Source organism: Pseudopipra pipra, chromosome 4 (assembly GCF_036250125.1).
Source record: "Pseudopipra pipra isolate bDixPip1 chromosome 4, bDixPip1.hap1, whole genome shotgun sequence".
Classification (NCBI taxonomy): Eukaryota; Metazoa; Chordata; class Aves; order Passeriformes; family Pipridae; genus Pseudopipra; species Pseudopipra pipra.
In genome coordinates, this window is record NC_087552.1 from 45,286,951 (window position 1) to 45,304,025 (window position 17,075).

Below are 17,075 nucleotides of genomic sequence, written 5' to 3' on the forward strand. Positions count from 1 at the left end.
AAATATTACAATAACCTGATCTAATGGGTGGTATCCTTGCTCAGGGCAGGAAAGTTGTAACTAGATGATCTTTAAGGTCCCTTCCAACCCAAACCATTCTACGATTCTATGAAATAGATACAATTTATGTATAGTAATGAACAAATAGCACGCAAGGTGCTTATGGCTGGATACATCTCATGTCCTGTATTTCTCATTAGTCTGCCCCGTTGCCTGTTTCCTGCACCCCTAAGCAGGCAAGATAGAGAGAAGTCTTCCGAAAGAAGGCGCCTGCCTGGCATCTCCTTAGCACGAAGCCTGCCTAAAATCTTCCCAAGGACACAGGGTAATTAAAAATCCCAGCATTTACGAAGTGAAAACTGGTGCCACGGGTTTGCTCTCAGTGTTTCCAAAGAGACGCGATTTTATTTCGGATTTCCCTGTACGGAGCTTCCCTCTCGTGGAAGTGCGGCCGAAAATGGGCTCCGCTGCTGTATTATAAATGGAGAGGCGGGCAGTGTGGGCGGTGGGAGGGTTCTGCCGGGCGGGGCGGTGTCATGTGGCCGCGGCTCCGGGAAGCGCCGAGGGAGCGGGGCCGGGAAGGAAGGAAGGAGGATGGCGAGCTGGGGTCGGGCGCTGCTGGTGCTCGCCGCGCTGCTCGTCCTGGCGCAGCTCTCCTGGGCGCCGGACCCGGTGAGCCTGGGGCGGGAGGGGAGCCGGGACGGCGCGGTGGGTGGATCGCCCCCAGCCCTCTGCGGGGGATGGCGGGGGGGATACGGCCGCTCTTCCCCACGCCGGAGGCCGAGCGAGTCCTCAAACCCGAGCGTGTGGATGTGCGGGGTGTCCCGCTGTCCCACGGGCTCGGCGGCTTCCAGATGGCTCCTGTAGCGCGGCCGGGACGGGCTGTGCCACGGGTGTGTTGTACAAGTCCTTGCTCGCTCTTGCACTCGGTTTCATGTGCGTCTGTAAGGTCAGTGTTGCCGTCTTACGCCAAAGCGGCGATTTCCCAAAGGAAAGTTAGGACGGGCTTGCTAAAAGTAGGGACACCTGGGAACCTGCTGAGGGTATTTGCTGTAGCTCACCCAAGGAGAAGTGTTAGAGTAGGCGGGCTTGGGATGTCGTTTCTTGTTCTTTCGGCTGTTTTGACGTTTAGGGTTTTTATAAGCTGAATAAGTGAAATATTTAACTTTTGGTGGAATTGTGAAGTTGGGATGGGGTAGAGGTAGTTACTTGGAACGGACTTGCTTCCATCTTCTGGACATGTAAACAGCCGCTCTTGCTTCCTGGTGTACTTTTTATTCCTGAAGTAGCGAAGCACTCTGATCTCAGCAGTTCCTGAATCTCCTCGTCCTCTGTAAAGAGGACAGGTTTTAAATATCTCTGGATTTCAAAATAATATTTTGAAATCTATTTTTAAATATTTTGGGAACATCTACTTCCTTCGCTCTAAGGCTTTTCCTAGCAAATGTTATTGATTTCAGGAAAATGAATATGGAATTTGTGAGAGGGGAGAACTACAGGAAAGGACTGTAGACATCTGGATGACCCATGTTCCCTTAGCTTCCTGATTACACAGAACTGGGCTCTCTTCTCGTCTCTCTCTTCTTCCCTCTCTCTTCTCTCCTTCCAGTCCCATCCTACCCATCTCAGAGAAGTTTCCCAATACTATAAGCCAGCTCTAGCTTAAAACACCTTCAGAATTTTAGCCAAAAGTATCCTGGGGTATGGAGTGGTAGAAGAAAATACCAGCTATCAGCAAAGTCTAGTCATTAGAGCTTGATTTTTGCATTTGATTGTACTTGGTACATCTTTGCACTTGCATCTAATCCACTCTGTGTCCAGATTGCAATTTGTGCTGCTGTGCAGCCAGATATCAGGCTTGGGTATTTTGGTTTTGTTTGACGTACTGGATTGCATCATTTGCTGGAGAATAAACAATTTTTATCTTCCTACATACAGCTGTTTGGGTTCTTTTCATTAACAGCGAACATGGCAGCTAAATGTCTTGAGTTACACCTCAGTGGAGCAGACTGTCAGTCCCTTTAGCTTTCAGTTAGGCCCCCTCAACCATACTGAACTTTTTGTCCAAACTGCAATTTAAATTGGCTTGATCACCATTCCTTCAGAGCTGCAAGAGTACTCTTAAACTATCTGAACAGCGCTGGGACTGCTGCAGCACAACAGAGTGCTGCTTTGGCATTGTCATGTGAGGGAAGGGGAGCAGAGAGAAAAATGTGTTAGACCACAGAGTTCATAGATCAAAATATGCTGAATATGACAGATTGACTGAAGGAGATTGAATGCAATGTCCTTAAACTATGGAATTGTATTTAATAACTCAAAGAGGTAATTTTATATTTATTCTTACATATGAAGATCAGAAACACTGAATATTAAGGAAGGATGCCACAGATGGTCCACTTCAAAAATATATTTGAGGGTAATTTAAAAAGTGCTGGCATTCCTTAGACTGGAAAAGCGACATTCAGTCTATGTCATATTAATGAAATTAGGCTAGGTGTCAAAATATTTGCTCAGCAGTCATTAAACCTTGCATTAATTTTCTTTACTGCAGTGATTAATAACTGTTATTACTTGATTTTTTCTTCCTAGTTAGGAGTTCATCTCAACAATTTTTTAGGTATTTGGTTCCTGTTCCACTCTACTTTTTTTTTGTAATATAAATCTTCTGTGCTACTTCAATTTTTTTTCTTTTTATTTCCATCTTTCCCCATATCATGTTCTCTTTCTACTCCACTCTGTTATCTTCCTTTTAATCCTATGCTGCCGCACATCTGGTTTTGCCTCATTATGTGCATCCAAGTTTGAAAGTCAGCAGTACATCAGATAATGAAAATATGCAACCTACCGGCAACAGTAGGTTGTTTGTTTTTTTTGAAAAAGCAAACAAAAAAACCCCAAACCAAACAAAAAAAGCATTACATCACCATTCACGAATAGCTGTATTCCTCCTAGGGGGTTCAATACATGTTTGAAAAGCAAATTTATAGTGATAACCTCCTGTTTGGAGCCAGCTTCTTCTGATGTTTTCTGAGGGACCACCTCTGGCTTGTCACATTGGAAAGTGACAGCAATTCTGTTGTGCTGGAAGAATGTTCCTTCTTCTCTTGCACAGCATTTATTGTTCCTCCTCTACTGTCAGGCCTCAGCAGAGAGGAGAATCTTGCTGACCACAGCAGTAACTTCATAGCTCCTTATTTCATTCTACTTTAAAAAAACACTTGATGATTTTTTCTGTTGCTGCAAGAAAATCCTTTAGGTGTCTTTTTTTTCTTTTTACCTTGTCAGAAGATTTACTGTTACTCTTTAGCTGATTGCAAAAGGGAACAACTTTTTGTTCCTTGTTAAAACTTCTTGTAAAAAACAGAAGCCAAAACACTTCTAGTTTTCTAGTTGTCTTTAAGTTACTGCTTATGTTCCAGGGGAAGCCGTGCGAGGAGCAGCTGAGGTCACTTGGCTTGTTAAGCCTGGAGGAGACTGAGGGCAGACTTCATCGCAGTCCACAGCTTCCTCATGAGGTTTAGGTTGGATATTAGAAAGACGTTCTTGACCCAGAGAGTGGTTGGGCACTGGAACAGGTTTCCCAGGGAAGTGGTCTCAGCACCAAGCCTGACAGAGTTCAAGAAGCGTTTGCCAATGCTCTCAGGCACATGGTGGAATTCTTGGAGTGTCTTGCACAGAGCCAGGAGTTGGACTCAGTAATTCTTGTGGGTCCCTTCCAACTCAAGATATTCTGTGATTCTATGATATAATAGTTTACCTAAAGACATTACTAATAATCTTGACTTTCTTCAGATAATCAAGCAGTTTTGAAAGATGTATGTGTTGTTTCAGGAATTATTCGTTCCTTTAGCTTGCTTTATCCATAGACAGATGAGGAACCTAAAATTACTGCATATAAGGAGGAAACATTTTCTCTGTTACCTCCCCCTTTTACTGCTGCTTTCTTCACCTCTTTTGTGACTTAGGTTGCAAAGGTCTGGGAAGATAAAAATAGCTGCAAATACAGGATTAAAGTCTCAGGATGAAGTGTCAGGAGTGACATTATGTCACGTTTAAGAATGTTAGCACAGGTGACATTTAGCACCAGGAACATCACCTACAGTCCTCTGAAATCAGTTTGCATGATTGCCACTGTTTCCTCCATGTGCGCATGGCCTATACTGACAGATTAACTGAACTTTCATCCCTTTGAGATAATTTTTTGTTACAGGCTTTATCTGTCAAGAACCATATTTTTGAGAGCAGGTTTCTCCTGAAGGTCCCAATCTGTGCACCCGTTGCAGTAGGATGCATGAGTAATGTCACTTTTTCGAATTGATTATAGTATTGCAGGATGGAAAATTTCACAAGACAGTTGCATTAATACTGTTAAGCATTTGTCTGACTTTGCACGAAGCCTGTGACTTCTGTTGCCTAATTAGTCATCTGATATCCTTCCCTACCCTCCTTGTTTTGACGCTTCTTCATTTTGAAAATGAAGTTGCATTTGATCTTTTGTTCCAGCTGTGCAAAGGCTATAACAGCACTGCAGTGAAATCTAGGAAACACTTAGCTGCTGGTCCTATACCTTCGTCTCACATGTTGGAAAGCCAAAATTCATTTCATGCTTTCTCCCAGCAATTTGAAACAATACAAAGAGAAGCACATGATAACACACAGAAGGCAATCCCAATTTAGAATTGCTGTTTCCAGTTGTAACAAATTAGGCCAGTGTTTAAAGTCCGTGGCATTGTGTAAGACATTGTGTTTTCTGTATTAATGCTTTAAAACCAGATAATGGGATCAGACCAAAGAGAACATGGACATTGTTTAGCTTGTTCCAGTTTAGTTTGTTCGGTTAGATCACTGCTGGAGATCTTGTCCCAGTTTTCATTGGAGCCAGAATGCATTATAAGGGCACACTTGTAAAGTAATCTAATTAATACAACCAAATAAATATTCAAAATCAAGGGTGGGGAAGAAGGGGAGTGGTGGAAGGATTCCTACGTATTTTTGTTTCTGTTCTGTCTCTCAAACACTTGTGCTTTGGGAGCTTTTGTGTGGACTCCCAGAACAGCACACGTACCTTTGTTTTTTTTCTTAGTGGGACATATTGTGCTTTAAGGAGCTTACTGAACTTCTCAGATAGCTAAGGGACCAAATCTGGTCTATTCTCAACTGGCTTGAAGCAGAAGTACAGGCACCTAGTAGGCAGTTGATTGCATTTCACTGGGTAAAACGTGCAGTTATCATTGTGGCATATATATGCATATGTTTATGTATTTATATGCATGCTTTATGTAATTGATGGGAAAACACCCTTGCATTCACTTTGAGTACACCTAAAATAGTTCTCAGACTTTCATTTGTAACTAGCCATGCTTGCAGTAATGAAGGTACCTATTTTAATTATATTCCTGAAATGCACCTCTCGTAATGTTTAGCACCACTTCAGCAGCATTTTTCCGCACTAAATCAAAAGTCCTGCCTTTTAGCTCGTCATGCCAGCTGAGTAATATGCGCAAAGTTCAGTGTGCTTTCCCTACCCCAGCTACACAGGGAAACTGAACACTAAACATAATGATGAATGGTGCTATAAAATGGGATTATGAATTGGACAAACAGAACAAACTGGTCCATCCTGAGATTTAAGGTTTCTGAACTTCTATAAAGAAGTAAATAAAGTAATAAGTAAATAAAGTAAGTAAATAAAGTACTCTTCATTAAATCACACTGAGTAAAAGTGGGTTTGTGTCTTTATCATGATCTTGTGCTTGCCCTGGACTACATTAGGCAAGTTGTCTGAAGGTCTGTCAGACAGCATGGGGAAGTTGCTGCTTGTCCCTACCTCTTCTGTTCTCCTCTGCACCCTTTCCAAAGTCCCAAGATTTTGAATTAACTGACTAGTCCTAAAGGTTTAATTCAAAACTAAGTCTGCTAGAATAATACTGTTTTAACAAAGAAGCTAAATAGTAACATGTCACTGTCTTTACAGTATGGAGAAGAGTGCAGGAGTAAAATGTACCCTCCTTCTGGACCAACGTAAGTAATCTGATTCAACTTGTCTAGCAAATTACAGAGAAGTTGTGATTTGCAAGTCTGAACAGGGTTTTTTCTTGAATCTCGTTCCTGTTGCAGATCTAGAAAATGCTCGTTACAGGTGGGAAGCACCTATTTTGTCAAATGTTTTTTCAGAGCCTTCTTTAAATTTGATCTCTGGTGTTTATCTTTCAGGTTCAAAGGGAATGTACCCACATATGTCATAAATCTTGATTTACCTCCCAGCAAAAGATGGGATAACTTGATGCAGGACAAAAAGACAGAGGTAGGATATACAGAGCTTGTTTGAAGTTTAGCAGGTATAAAGCTAGCACATGGCCTTTTATTTTCAGAAAGGTTTTGGAAAGGAATACAGGTGCTAAAATTATATGAAAGGGATAATATTTTGAGTTGACTTTTTTAATATGATTCTAGCCTAAAATAATGCTTGAGTAAATCTTTTTTTCTGTTCAACACTTGACCTAGCAGTATAAAATGTAGAGGTACTGATGTTTGGGATGTAGAGGAATAAAATACAGTGTGCCATAGAGCAAGTGTGTGCAATTTGATTTATCAAATCTCTTCAGTGATGAAGCAGTGCAGGATGAACTGCACTGAGGAGTACACCAAAGGGACTGCCTCAGTAAACTGAAGTGAAACTGAGGCAGCATCCCTTCTCCTCTGCACCTCTCTGCTTCTCTTAAAACACTGCATGAGATGGTGAAATGGCAAGGGGGAAATTAAGAACTTCTTGCCCTTTTCAGGGATGCTGGTTGTAGCCCTGGTGTTTACACAGCAAAAACATTTTTTAAAATACTCGAGCCTATTTCAAACTACTTAAAACAGCTGTTCTTCTGAAGATTGCTAAAAATTCAATTCAGTAATAATTACTTTCTCAAACAAGGCCAGGGCTTTTTGCTATACCCCTGCTGACCTTGAGCTTTCAACTCTGAAAGCCAGACAAATTCTACTTACGTGCTAATATTTATTTTTAAAGTCTCATTTAAACCAGTGGGTGTTGGAAGCTTCAGGTTGCACCTTAAATTCTGAAAGGTCTTATCTCTTGTGTACTTTGGAGTTAGATGGAAAGGAACTGTTATTTGTGGCCATTCACATGTCACAAATGGAAAGCATGTACTTTTATAAGAACTTTGTCAAGTATTTTTGTCTTCAAAAATACCAGTGCTTAAGCAAAGAGCTTGTAATTAACATTTTTAAAGATAGAATGGGGCAGAGTATTAAAATATGATCAAAGGAACATAAGAGGAGGATGGGTTTCCTGTAATCCATTTTCTCTGGTAGAAGGACATGTTGGAACTAATCTAGAAAGTTACTTGAACAAAGCTTGAAGAGTGATTCTCTTCAAGAGTGTCGGGGGTTGGAGGTGTTTTTCTCACCAAGAACACCGCATTTAGCACTTTATTTAAATACATATTTTCTCAACAAAATGTTTTTCTGAAAAGTCTGTGAAGGGGTTCTGTTAATATTCTAGCAATTCTTATGATTAAGAGTTTCTATTCAGTAAAAGCCCTTGTTCTTTTTAGCTGAAGACTGTGGTCCAGAATATTAAAGATATAGCAAATACCTTCTTCCCCAGCGGCAAAGTTGTTGACATAGTGGATAACAAAATAGTAAGTATTTTCAGCTTAATTATTTTATTACTGTATGCTCTGACTACCAGAATTAAAATGCTACTAAATTTGACAGTTAAGAACTTTAAAAGTTCCTAATTTAGAAGTTCTTAATTCCACTTCCAGAAAAGAACAGAAATGCTATTTAAAGTGTCACTCTGAAATTTTGCCGTCTTGTCAACTCTGAAACCATCAAACAAAAAATGCATGTGCCTCTTCCTCCTCTAATTTTTCCCAAGATCTTTTCAAGTTTGGATTAGTCACGCTAGGCAAATATGCTACTGACTTAGTTAATGTAACAAAACACTTCACTGGAATTCTTTGTGCAATGTTCTACTCCTTTTAAACAGTAGCATAAAATTAGGTTTTGAAAACTGTAGTAAGGGTCTGATTACAGGGACAACTTTGACCAGGCCTCATCTTAAAAAATAATTTGATTCAGATTAAAATAAGCTTTGGCATGGAATCAGGACAGGGGAAAGCAGTGTAGCGGTAGACACATCATAAAGTTAGATTTCTTCCCCATTTTTATTTGCAGCATATCCCTGTGTGCCTGAGTGGGGTTGGCATAAAGGCAGCACATACAGGTAGTCATACCAATGTGGGAAACTTAGGGATGCCAATAAACACTGACATTAAGCTAAATTCCAGTTGAGCTTTTAATATATACAAGTCCTACTTCACTCTGTTCCATCTATTGCTGCTAAGATACTGTGCTAGTCTCCATTGCTCACGTCAGTATTTTGATAAGTAATAGTCTTTACTTTTCCTAAGTATGTGCTTGTCTTCAAAGGACTCTGCAAACATCTTCAAGTTCTGCTGGCTGCAGAGAAATTACATACCCAGTAGTTGTGAGAAGAGTGTACCTGTTGGGGAGTAACAAAATAGTGTTAATTTAAACATATGTCATACAAAACCTTTCTTTTCAGGCTCATCTGACTGCCACACTTCCTTATCCTTTCAATGAAGAACTCCAAGGGATTGCAAATTCCTCTGGGATTCCTTTGGGTAATAATTTTCAACACTCATTAACATAGTGGAAAACTAGGAATCCAGACTTGTTTAAAATTAGTATGTTTACCAGTCTGCAGTTAGTTGTAGTCATCTGAGACCTTAACAAATTATTAATTAAGTAAAGCAATAAATTGCATCTCATACTAAATAAAGACAGTATTTTAGAGAACAAAATAAAATCACATAAGCCTTTCATCTGGCTGGGACTTCTCTGTAGAGCTGTGGTTTCTCACTCCTAAGTTTTGGGAACTGGAGCAGGTCTCAGCCCCTGTGCACCAAAATTTGGGGGAATCTTTTATTCTCGTCGTTCAGCTGTGTGTCTGCTGTTGATATACAAAGGGCAAGCCCAGTCTCATGCTGTGATTTCTTTCCCTTGTGATCCTTGCCACTTCCTTCTGCCTTCCCTTTGCACCTCCTGTAAAAGAATGCCATTCCAGGTGAGAAGTAGGCACTGAATTCTTTCAGAATGGAGACAGAGAAGGACTGTTGACCTGTTCCCACTGCTTCCCTCATACAGGAGCAGTACACCTGGTGCCAGGCAGCTGCTCCTTTATGGGAGTAGGGGTACATATAGCAACTTTCTTCTTTTAAGTGAATTTTATAGCTTCTTGTGAAGTTTCCAGAGGAGGAAATAGCAATGACTGTCATCTTTCTTTGTGGTAAGGCAGAAGGCCAAGAGATTCTGATCCTTCTGTTTGCCTTTCAGAAAGCTCTTGATTTTGTTGAACCAGTTATTTCAAAGATCAAATAAGATTTAAACAGGAATTCTTAATAGAAATATGACAGGATACTGAACTTTGCAGTATGCTTGTTTCTAACCATTTTTTTTCCTGTTCATGGCAAAAGTTTCAAAACTATTGAACTGTGTTTCTTTTTGTTCTAGGGGAAATTGTTATTTTTAACATCTTTTATGAAATTTTTACTGTATGTACATCAATAGTGGCGGAAGATAACACAGGTAATGTAACCCAGAATAATTTTAATAGTTTTCTTTTATGTAGAAGAGGTTCCACCTCAATTGTACAAATACAGTCCTCCTCAGCTGCAGGCAAAAAGGTCTAGTAAAGAGACTAAAAGCAAGGATAATAAAAGGGTATTCCTTGAGAAGGGAATAAGAGATCACAGGTGTTTTAGGTTAAGAAAAAAAAAGGACAAATACTTTCAAAGATGGTTTGGGTTTGGTTTTGTTGAATTTTTTGTTTGTCGGTTTAGGGAGTCTTTGGGGGGGTTTTTTGTGGTTGGTTGGTTGAGGTTTTCTTAGTAGGTGGTGTTTGTTTTTCCAGGGGAAAGAAACACCAGCTAGACACCTGAAACTTTCTCAGTGCCATGTGGGATTTTGCATCTAGTTTCTAGCTACTGCATATGTATGGCGCTAGAGATTGACAAAATAGGTTCTCTCTTTTAAGAAGATAGACTCCTTCATTCTCCTTCTCAGTTCTGCAGCCCTTGTCTGCACCTGTTCCAGCTTAGGAAGTTTCTAAGGGATTCTCAGACAGCTTACGAATGTCTCATTTTTAGAGGAAGCTCAGTGTGTTGTCATTGCATTAAGATAATGTGGAAAGCATCTGAGGCCCAGATGGACAGCAGTCTGCAAGATTAATTGATCTCAGTTATGGCAAAACATTTCTCTGATCAGAAAAACCCCCACCATTATTCTATGCTTATGAAAAAGGCAACTAGAAATGGTATTTTCCTTGCTTACTTTCCCAGGTATTTGCTTACTTATTGTCATTTCTTGCTCCCAGTCATTTCTTGCATTTCTAAACTGAAATTTGTCTCTTTCTTTAAAAAATCTTATTTGTTTGTTTGTCGTATAGGGAAACTGTACCATGCCAGAAACTTGGATTTTGGACTTTTTCTAGGGTAAGTACTTAAACTTGTGACTTCTTTTTTTTTTTTTTAACCCAAAGAAAAAGCTAGCTGAACTTGAAATTTCTACATGCATTTTTTGAGTCTAAGTGATGAACTGGATGTTGTTAAGACAGTGACAAGTAATTCTGCATTGTGTGTTGTGCAAAAAGGCTAAAATGAAAAGGATTATTCTGCTGATGTTATGTCAAACTGCCCCAAGTGCATCAAGAACAGTTGTGTCACTAAGTTTTTTCTCAGCTCCAATTTAAACTGTCTCAAACCACAGAATGGTTTATCTCTGTGGCACAGTATGTGCCTTATCTCTGAGGCACAGTATGTCTTGTTCTTTACATGATGGGATGAAGCATCAATTCTAATGTATGCAGTGAAATGGGGATTAGATTGAGGCTTGACTTTTTTATGTTTTTTTCTTTTTTCTTTTCTCGGATTATTCCCCTCGTTACTGTACTGTACTTTACTGGCACTTCCCCTGACTCATCATTTCCACTCAGGAGTCAGTGATTTATATTCCACTGATCTAACACCGTCATTCATTTGAATACAAACACTGTAGTTTGTTGCCCAGCACTGCATTCTCTTAGCTCTCATTTCATACTCCATGATCAGGTGGTTCAGCATTTGCTTTTATTACCCCAGTGTATTTTGTAACATCACTCATCCAGACGATGCTCAATCTCCAATTGGAATTTAAATGTTCATCTTCATTAAAATTCTCACCTGCCTATCAAAAACTCACTTGTTGTCAACTGTAACTCCACCAGTCCCTTTGTTTTGCATGTGTTGAATTTCTCTCACTTGTTAGAAATACTGTGAACATGCTCCCTGAAAATTAAAGAAACTTCAAAGCTGTTCCCAGAGCCTGGATTGTTTTCAGAAAATGTAAGGATCTCCTAAGTGATCTTTATCACTCTCTTGCCTACAAACTGGTCTGGCTTATCTTACAAAGTCGACTTGGGACTTCCCTTCACGTAGAGAAAATCCAGTAGTGTGTGGTTTCTCTTCTTTGAAAAGTAAGAATTCGAGGTTTGGTGTCATAGGCAGTACCAGTAGCTCCCTTTGCCATCAGGAACAGAAAGAAGTTGTATGTGCTCACAACAAACCAGCTGTCCTGGTGGTGCTGTTTAATCCTAAGCACTGTATTTGCTCTTACGTCAAACAAAACTTGGCTATCTTCACTGCCAGCCTATCTGTTTAGACTTCTTAGTTGTTCCTTGCTGGTGCCGCTCAGGTAGCTATGGAGCAGTGGTGTTGCTTGACATGAGTAAGATCAGAGGATAGGCATTACACACAGCACGCCTGCATGCTGTGAAGGCAGATTTTAAAAGCTACTGAGAGAGGGAAGTTTCAAATTATGTACTGTGTTCTGCAGGTGGGATGTTAAAAATAACTCCTGGACTTTAACTCGGGAACTGAAGCCTTTAGTGGTACTCTTGGACTTCCAGAGGAACAACAAAACAGTATTCAAGTCTACAAATTTTGCAGGATACATAGGCATGGTGTCTGGAGTCAAACCAGTAAGTATGGGGAAGGGGCATTGACAGTTTGTTAAGAATGCTTCGGGCATTCTTGGGATGTTTTTTAATAAATGATCTCTTATTTGTTCTGGTACACAGCATAGCTACTTGAAAAAAGATAAAAGAAAGCAGTGCTGCAATCTTCCTTGTGAAAGGAGATTGCCTAAAGGAAATATTTCGCTTTGGACAATTCTTAAAAACAGCATTGAATTCTGAATATGAACAGGACTGATTACAAAGTGCTCAAGTGGTTAGAGTTTATTGCTAGCTAATAGGTACTGCTGTAATCCCAGAGGTGAAATGGCGTACTTGTACTATTTTAACTCTTTCTCCAAACCTTTGTAGAGAAAGAACTCCTAAATTTTAAGATTTTTTGGTTGAGTTTTTGTTTAATAGGTACCTGAAATCTGAGAGCTATCTACATCTTAAAAACCACCTGTACAGAACTATACCAGGGTCTGCAGCTTTCCACAACTTCTCCTTTTCTACATGCTCTCCCTTTATTCTCTATTATAGGTAGCCCTTCTTGTAGTAGAGCATTCCTTATATAAACCCCTCCACTGTATCAATTTATTTTTGTCTTCGGCTCAAATAAATTGGGAAGAGTCCGTTCTGAATATGATCCAGTGTAGCTGAATTCCATTTTTCTCTGAAAGAAACAATTAGAAGAATTTGAGTTTGAATTGCATGTTGCAAGTAGCATGGATTGAATCAAGTGCAGCTGCACACCCATGTGAATACCAGTAACACATCAGGGTGTACTTAGCACTGAGACTTAAACTGGAATAGTACGCACAGGTCTGAGAAGAAGGTGACATACAGCAGGGAAAGGAAAACTGGTAACTCAGTAATGCAATACAGACCAAAAGAAAAAATGGCCACAGGCTTGGCTTGACTTGCTTAGCATAAAAGCATGCTTTGCTGATTGCTCAGCCGGGTCAGAAAACTATGAATTATCATTTCTGCTTATTCAGGCAGTGATAAACTAGGTTCTTCTCTACATGGGATTGATCTTGCAGTCTATTACTCGAAGAGGAAGAGTCTAACAAACAAGAAGCTCAGTTGACATCTAAATTGCAGTGCTACCTCTTGTTTATTAGTGGTACTAGTGAGCTGGCAATGGATGAAGGTTGGCTTGTTTAATGCTTTTCAGAACTCGTTCACACTGACAATGAATGAGCGTTTCAGTCTTGATGGTGGTTATGTGGGTGAGTAACGCTCATTTCTTTTATTATTTCTGTACAAGTCTTCCAGAACTTGGGCATGCCAATTACCTTAATAAATAGTAAATATTGACCTTAATAAAAATGATGAATAGATTCCAGATGAGTAAGATAACACACAGCTTGTTTTAAAGGCTGTGAAAGTTGTAATTGCATGAGTGAACTGTCTGAAAACAAATTAGTGTAACCAGTGATATTTTGCAGGAATCTTCGAATGGTTTCTTGGTAGAAGAGACGGTATGTGGATGGGCTTTCTTACAAGAACAGTATTAGAGAATGCTACAAGGTATTTCCCCTCCCTCTAAATATTCTACTGCTTTAACTTGCTTTGCTTTCAACTAGCATGAATACTGTGGATCTATGCTTTGTATGCAGTGATACAGATACCTTCCTAGTGGCCCTAACATTAAATTGTTCTGGTATTGCTGGTACTCTGGAGCGGGGGCCAAGGCACCACACATGATCCCTCAAATTTTTTTCTCAGATTATTTTTTTTCTAATGAACCTGTTGGTATCTAAAAGCATAACAGCATTCTGCATCAAAACACATCCGACTGGTAGTTGGATATTATATCAAAGGAAGTATATAGTATATATAGGAAGTAAACAGAAAAAAAGCTGTCATGCAATTAATTAATTCAGTGGAATATGACATAGTATGTCATTATCATTTTATTCATGTTTTAATGTAGAAAAAGTACAAAGAGCACCTCTAAACAACCATACTTTAGATTCAAAATGAGTAGAGATACTTTGCTTAAATGTGTTCCTTCATTGTGGTCCTTTCTCCTCATGTGTACATGAAGGGGGAAGAAAGACCAAACTAGTAACAACCCAAACTTTTCCTGGGTCTGTGTAACTTGTCCTTCAGTACTTGAACCATTTATAGCATTTAATAGTCCAACACTACTTTATCCACAGTTACCAGGATGCAAAAGACATACTGGCCAAAACAAGACTGCTGGCTCCAGCTTACTTTATACTGGGTGGAAAAAATTCTGGAGAAGGATGTGTGATAACTCGTTCCAGGACAGCTGCTCTGGATATCTGGGAGTGAGTATGCTCGACCTGACACCCAGCTCAGCCTTCCAGAAGAGTACAGGTTCCACCAATAATAGTGTCTGCTATTTATTGTGACTTCTGTTGTACAAAAACTTACTTCTTTACCATCATTGAAAAATACCCCAGCAAGCCTAAAAAATCCAGTATATAGTATATACTGTATATATGTACTTACTGTATACTTAGAGAAGCAAAACACAAACAGAGATGTCTTTTCCAGCCTTGACATCAAGAAAGGCACGTGGTATGTGTTAGAAACAAACTACGATCGCTGGAAGCCTCCACTAGTATTGGATAATCGTAGAGGACCTGCAATGAAATGCCTGAACCACACAACACAAGAGGTAAAAATCCTCCAAATATGTCCTATCCTGTTGTTTTGAAACTCCCACTCTGCAGTACTGACCTGACACAGCCAGGAGCATTCAGGTTATTTTCAAGCACAGCTGTAATGATAGAAGTGGTTGGCGGTTTTATGGTAACGTGTCTCTGCTTCTTGGTAAAAAGTGCCAGCTGGCCCTTTACATGCTTCTTTTTCTTTTTTTTTCCCCCGGTTTTGGGCTTTCTCTTTGTCTAGGCAGGTTTCCTGCAAGTATTTTCAGCAGCTGCATATGCAGGGGATAAACCTGGAGATACTTTGAGAAAGACTTTCAGTGTTTCCTGGGCAGTTTTACATCAGTGAAATTCAAACACAAACTGTCAGGCAGCAAATATAGTCCAGTGTCCCATGCTCTACTGAGATCTGGTCTGCTCAGTTTTTTGCAGCCTACATTGTTCTGATCTCAAGGTGTATGGGTATCATATGCTCTCATAGCTATATGTTGTTGTGTAATTGAGCTGTAAAAAAGTTACTGTTTTCAGCATTTATACTAATAGGATAACGTTCCTTAACATCAGTGTATAATTTTCTTTCAGAACCTCTCCTTACCAGCAATTTATGATGTTCTCTCCACAAAGCCTGTCCTCAATAAGGTAATGCTTCTATTTTTGCAGAAAGTTTAGAGTACAAGGCAGACAACTAATTACTGTACATCTAAGCAGTAGGTCACAGCAGTACATTCAGGGTTTTTTTAGGGGAAAACATGGATATAAATACAAAACAAATTTCACATTACTTTGTAAATGCAAAATGTAATTGCTGGAATAGCAATTTTCCGAAGGCCCTACAGCTTTAAAACTCCGAGTAGCCTGAGCCCTTTCCTCGTAGCTGGCTCTGGTTTGATGCAGCAGTTGCTCTACAGACATCGTGAGCACCCTTCTAATCTGAATTAATCTGTGATATATGCCTTTGTAATTAGCATGAAACAAGTTAATATACCTCATGGTTTGGGCATACTACAGGCACATTCATCTTGCAACAGAAGATGTTTTAGTCTGAACTTGCAGTTTTGATGTTTGGAATAAAAAAAGACTGAAGGAAGGAGTGAAAAGAGGTTTTGGATTATAAAGTTTAGTTACTATGTTCAGTGGAGGCAACATTCTTGACTAAGAACACAAGCAATTTGTACTTGCATGTTGTTGACTAAAGAAGGTAAATGCTCATTTTAGTTGTACTGTTCAGCTGATATCAGAGATAGGTTTTCACTAGTTGCTGTAATGAGGATTTTTTTCTTTTTTCTTCCTCCCCACTGCCTGTTAGCTGACTGTGTGCACAACGCTGATGGAGGTGTATAATGGTCATACAGAGACTTACCTGCGGGAATGCCCAGATCCCTGTAGTCCCTGGTAGTCCTGTACCTTTCCTAAGTTGGAAGCTGCTTGTCTGAATATTTCTGGAAAGAGATTCGTCAGTCTAACTCCATTCTTCAGAAATCTAATGGCTATATAGAAATGTCAATGAGCTTCTAACAACGAAGGACCCTTTTTCACAGCGGACTTCCTTGCTTTCTAACAGCAGTACTGCTGACAAGAAATGTATTCTAAAGAGTGTCTGGTGTGATTTCAGCCATTTCTGCCAAATGAGTTCAGCAGTTAGCTCTAGATCTCTTCAGTCTTGACAGTATTCTTGTTTTGTTGTTGGTTGTGGGTTTGTTAATTTTTGCTGTTTGGTTTGGTTTATTTAGATTAAAATACTTCTAAAGCACACAAGTTAAAATGGCACCTACCAAGCATGAAAAAGAATTGGGTACAAGAAGACCATCTGGGTCAATACAGTTCTGTTATTCTTTTGTAAGCACTTAAGATGAATTGCATCTGGTCTAATATGAGGATATGTCTGATATGCCCTGTTATAAAATAACCTAGCAAGTATCATGTTTAGTCACAGAAACAAGGTCTTGGGGAAATATCTAAAATGAGATCTGAGCCAAAAATGTCTTGCCACTGATTTAAAGCTCTTTTGCTGAAGCTCTTTCTTGGCCTGTTAACAAATTTTTTTTTTTTAATACAGAATTTTCTGTTTTCAAAAAAAATAAATACTAATACAATAAAGAACTACTTTCTTTGACCAAAATACACATGCACTGATTTCATACTTCAGTGTAAGTCACTGTGCACGTTACATATCACGTGGCATAAAGGGCTTTCACTTCTAAATAGACTGATTTTAACGGTGTCTGAAAAAATGATTTGTTCCTTAAACTGATAGTTAAAGTTATTACCATAATAGGGTAATTGGGTTGCTTTGGAAGGATTTTGTTTGATTGATTGTTTTTTTGGAAAGTGGGGAAGGGAAGTCAGGTCAGGCTGCACCATTGGCCAAAATACAAATTAAGAAAACAAAGGTCATTTGGAAATAG

At 39.5% G+C, this 17,075-nt stretch overlaps 1 protein-coding gene across 1 annotated transcript; it reads left to right on the forward strand.

Moving 5' to 3' along the window:
* Window positions 1–524: 524 nt before the first annotated feature.
* ASAH1 (N-acylsphingosine amidohydrolase 1) lies at window positions 525–16,789 on the forward strand. Its single transcript, XM_064652716.1, has 14 exons — window positions 525–672; window positions 5,978–6,024; window positions 6,217–6,307; window positions 7,566–7,652; window positions 8,582–8,660; window positions 9,550–9,624; window positions 10,484–10,529; window positions 11,908–12,052; window positions 13,206–13,260; window positions 13,480–13,561; window positions 14,197–14,328; window positions 14,558–14,681; window positions 15,253–15,309; window positions 15,977–16,789. Exons 1-14 carry the CDS (start codon window positions 595–597, stop codon window positions 16,064–16,066), a joined length of 1,188 nt encoding a protein of 395 aa, XP_064508786.1. The 5' UTR covers window positions 525–594; the 3' UTR covers window positions 16,067–16,789.
* The last annotated feature ends 286 nt before the right edge of the window (window positions 16,790–17,075 follow it).

Bases quoted from the DNA above. Each gene is read 5' to 3' on its own strand.
- ASAH1 (XM_064652716.1), top strand. From the start codon at position 595: ATGGCGAGCTGGGGTCGGGCGCTGCTGGTGCTCGCCGCGCTGCTCGTC. The intron at 12,053-13,205 runs GTAAGTATGGGG...AATGCTTTTCAG, and splicing joins TGGTGTCTGGAGTCAAACCA to AACTCGTTCACACTGACAAT. The intron at 15,310-15,976 runs GTAATGCTTCTA...ACTGCCTGTTAG, and splicing joins CAAAGCCTGTCCTCAATAAG to CTGACTGTGTGCACAACGCT.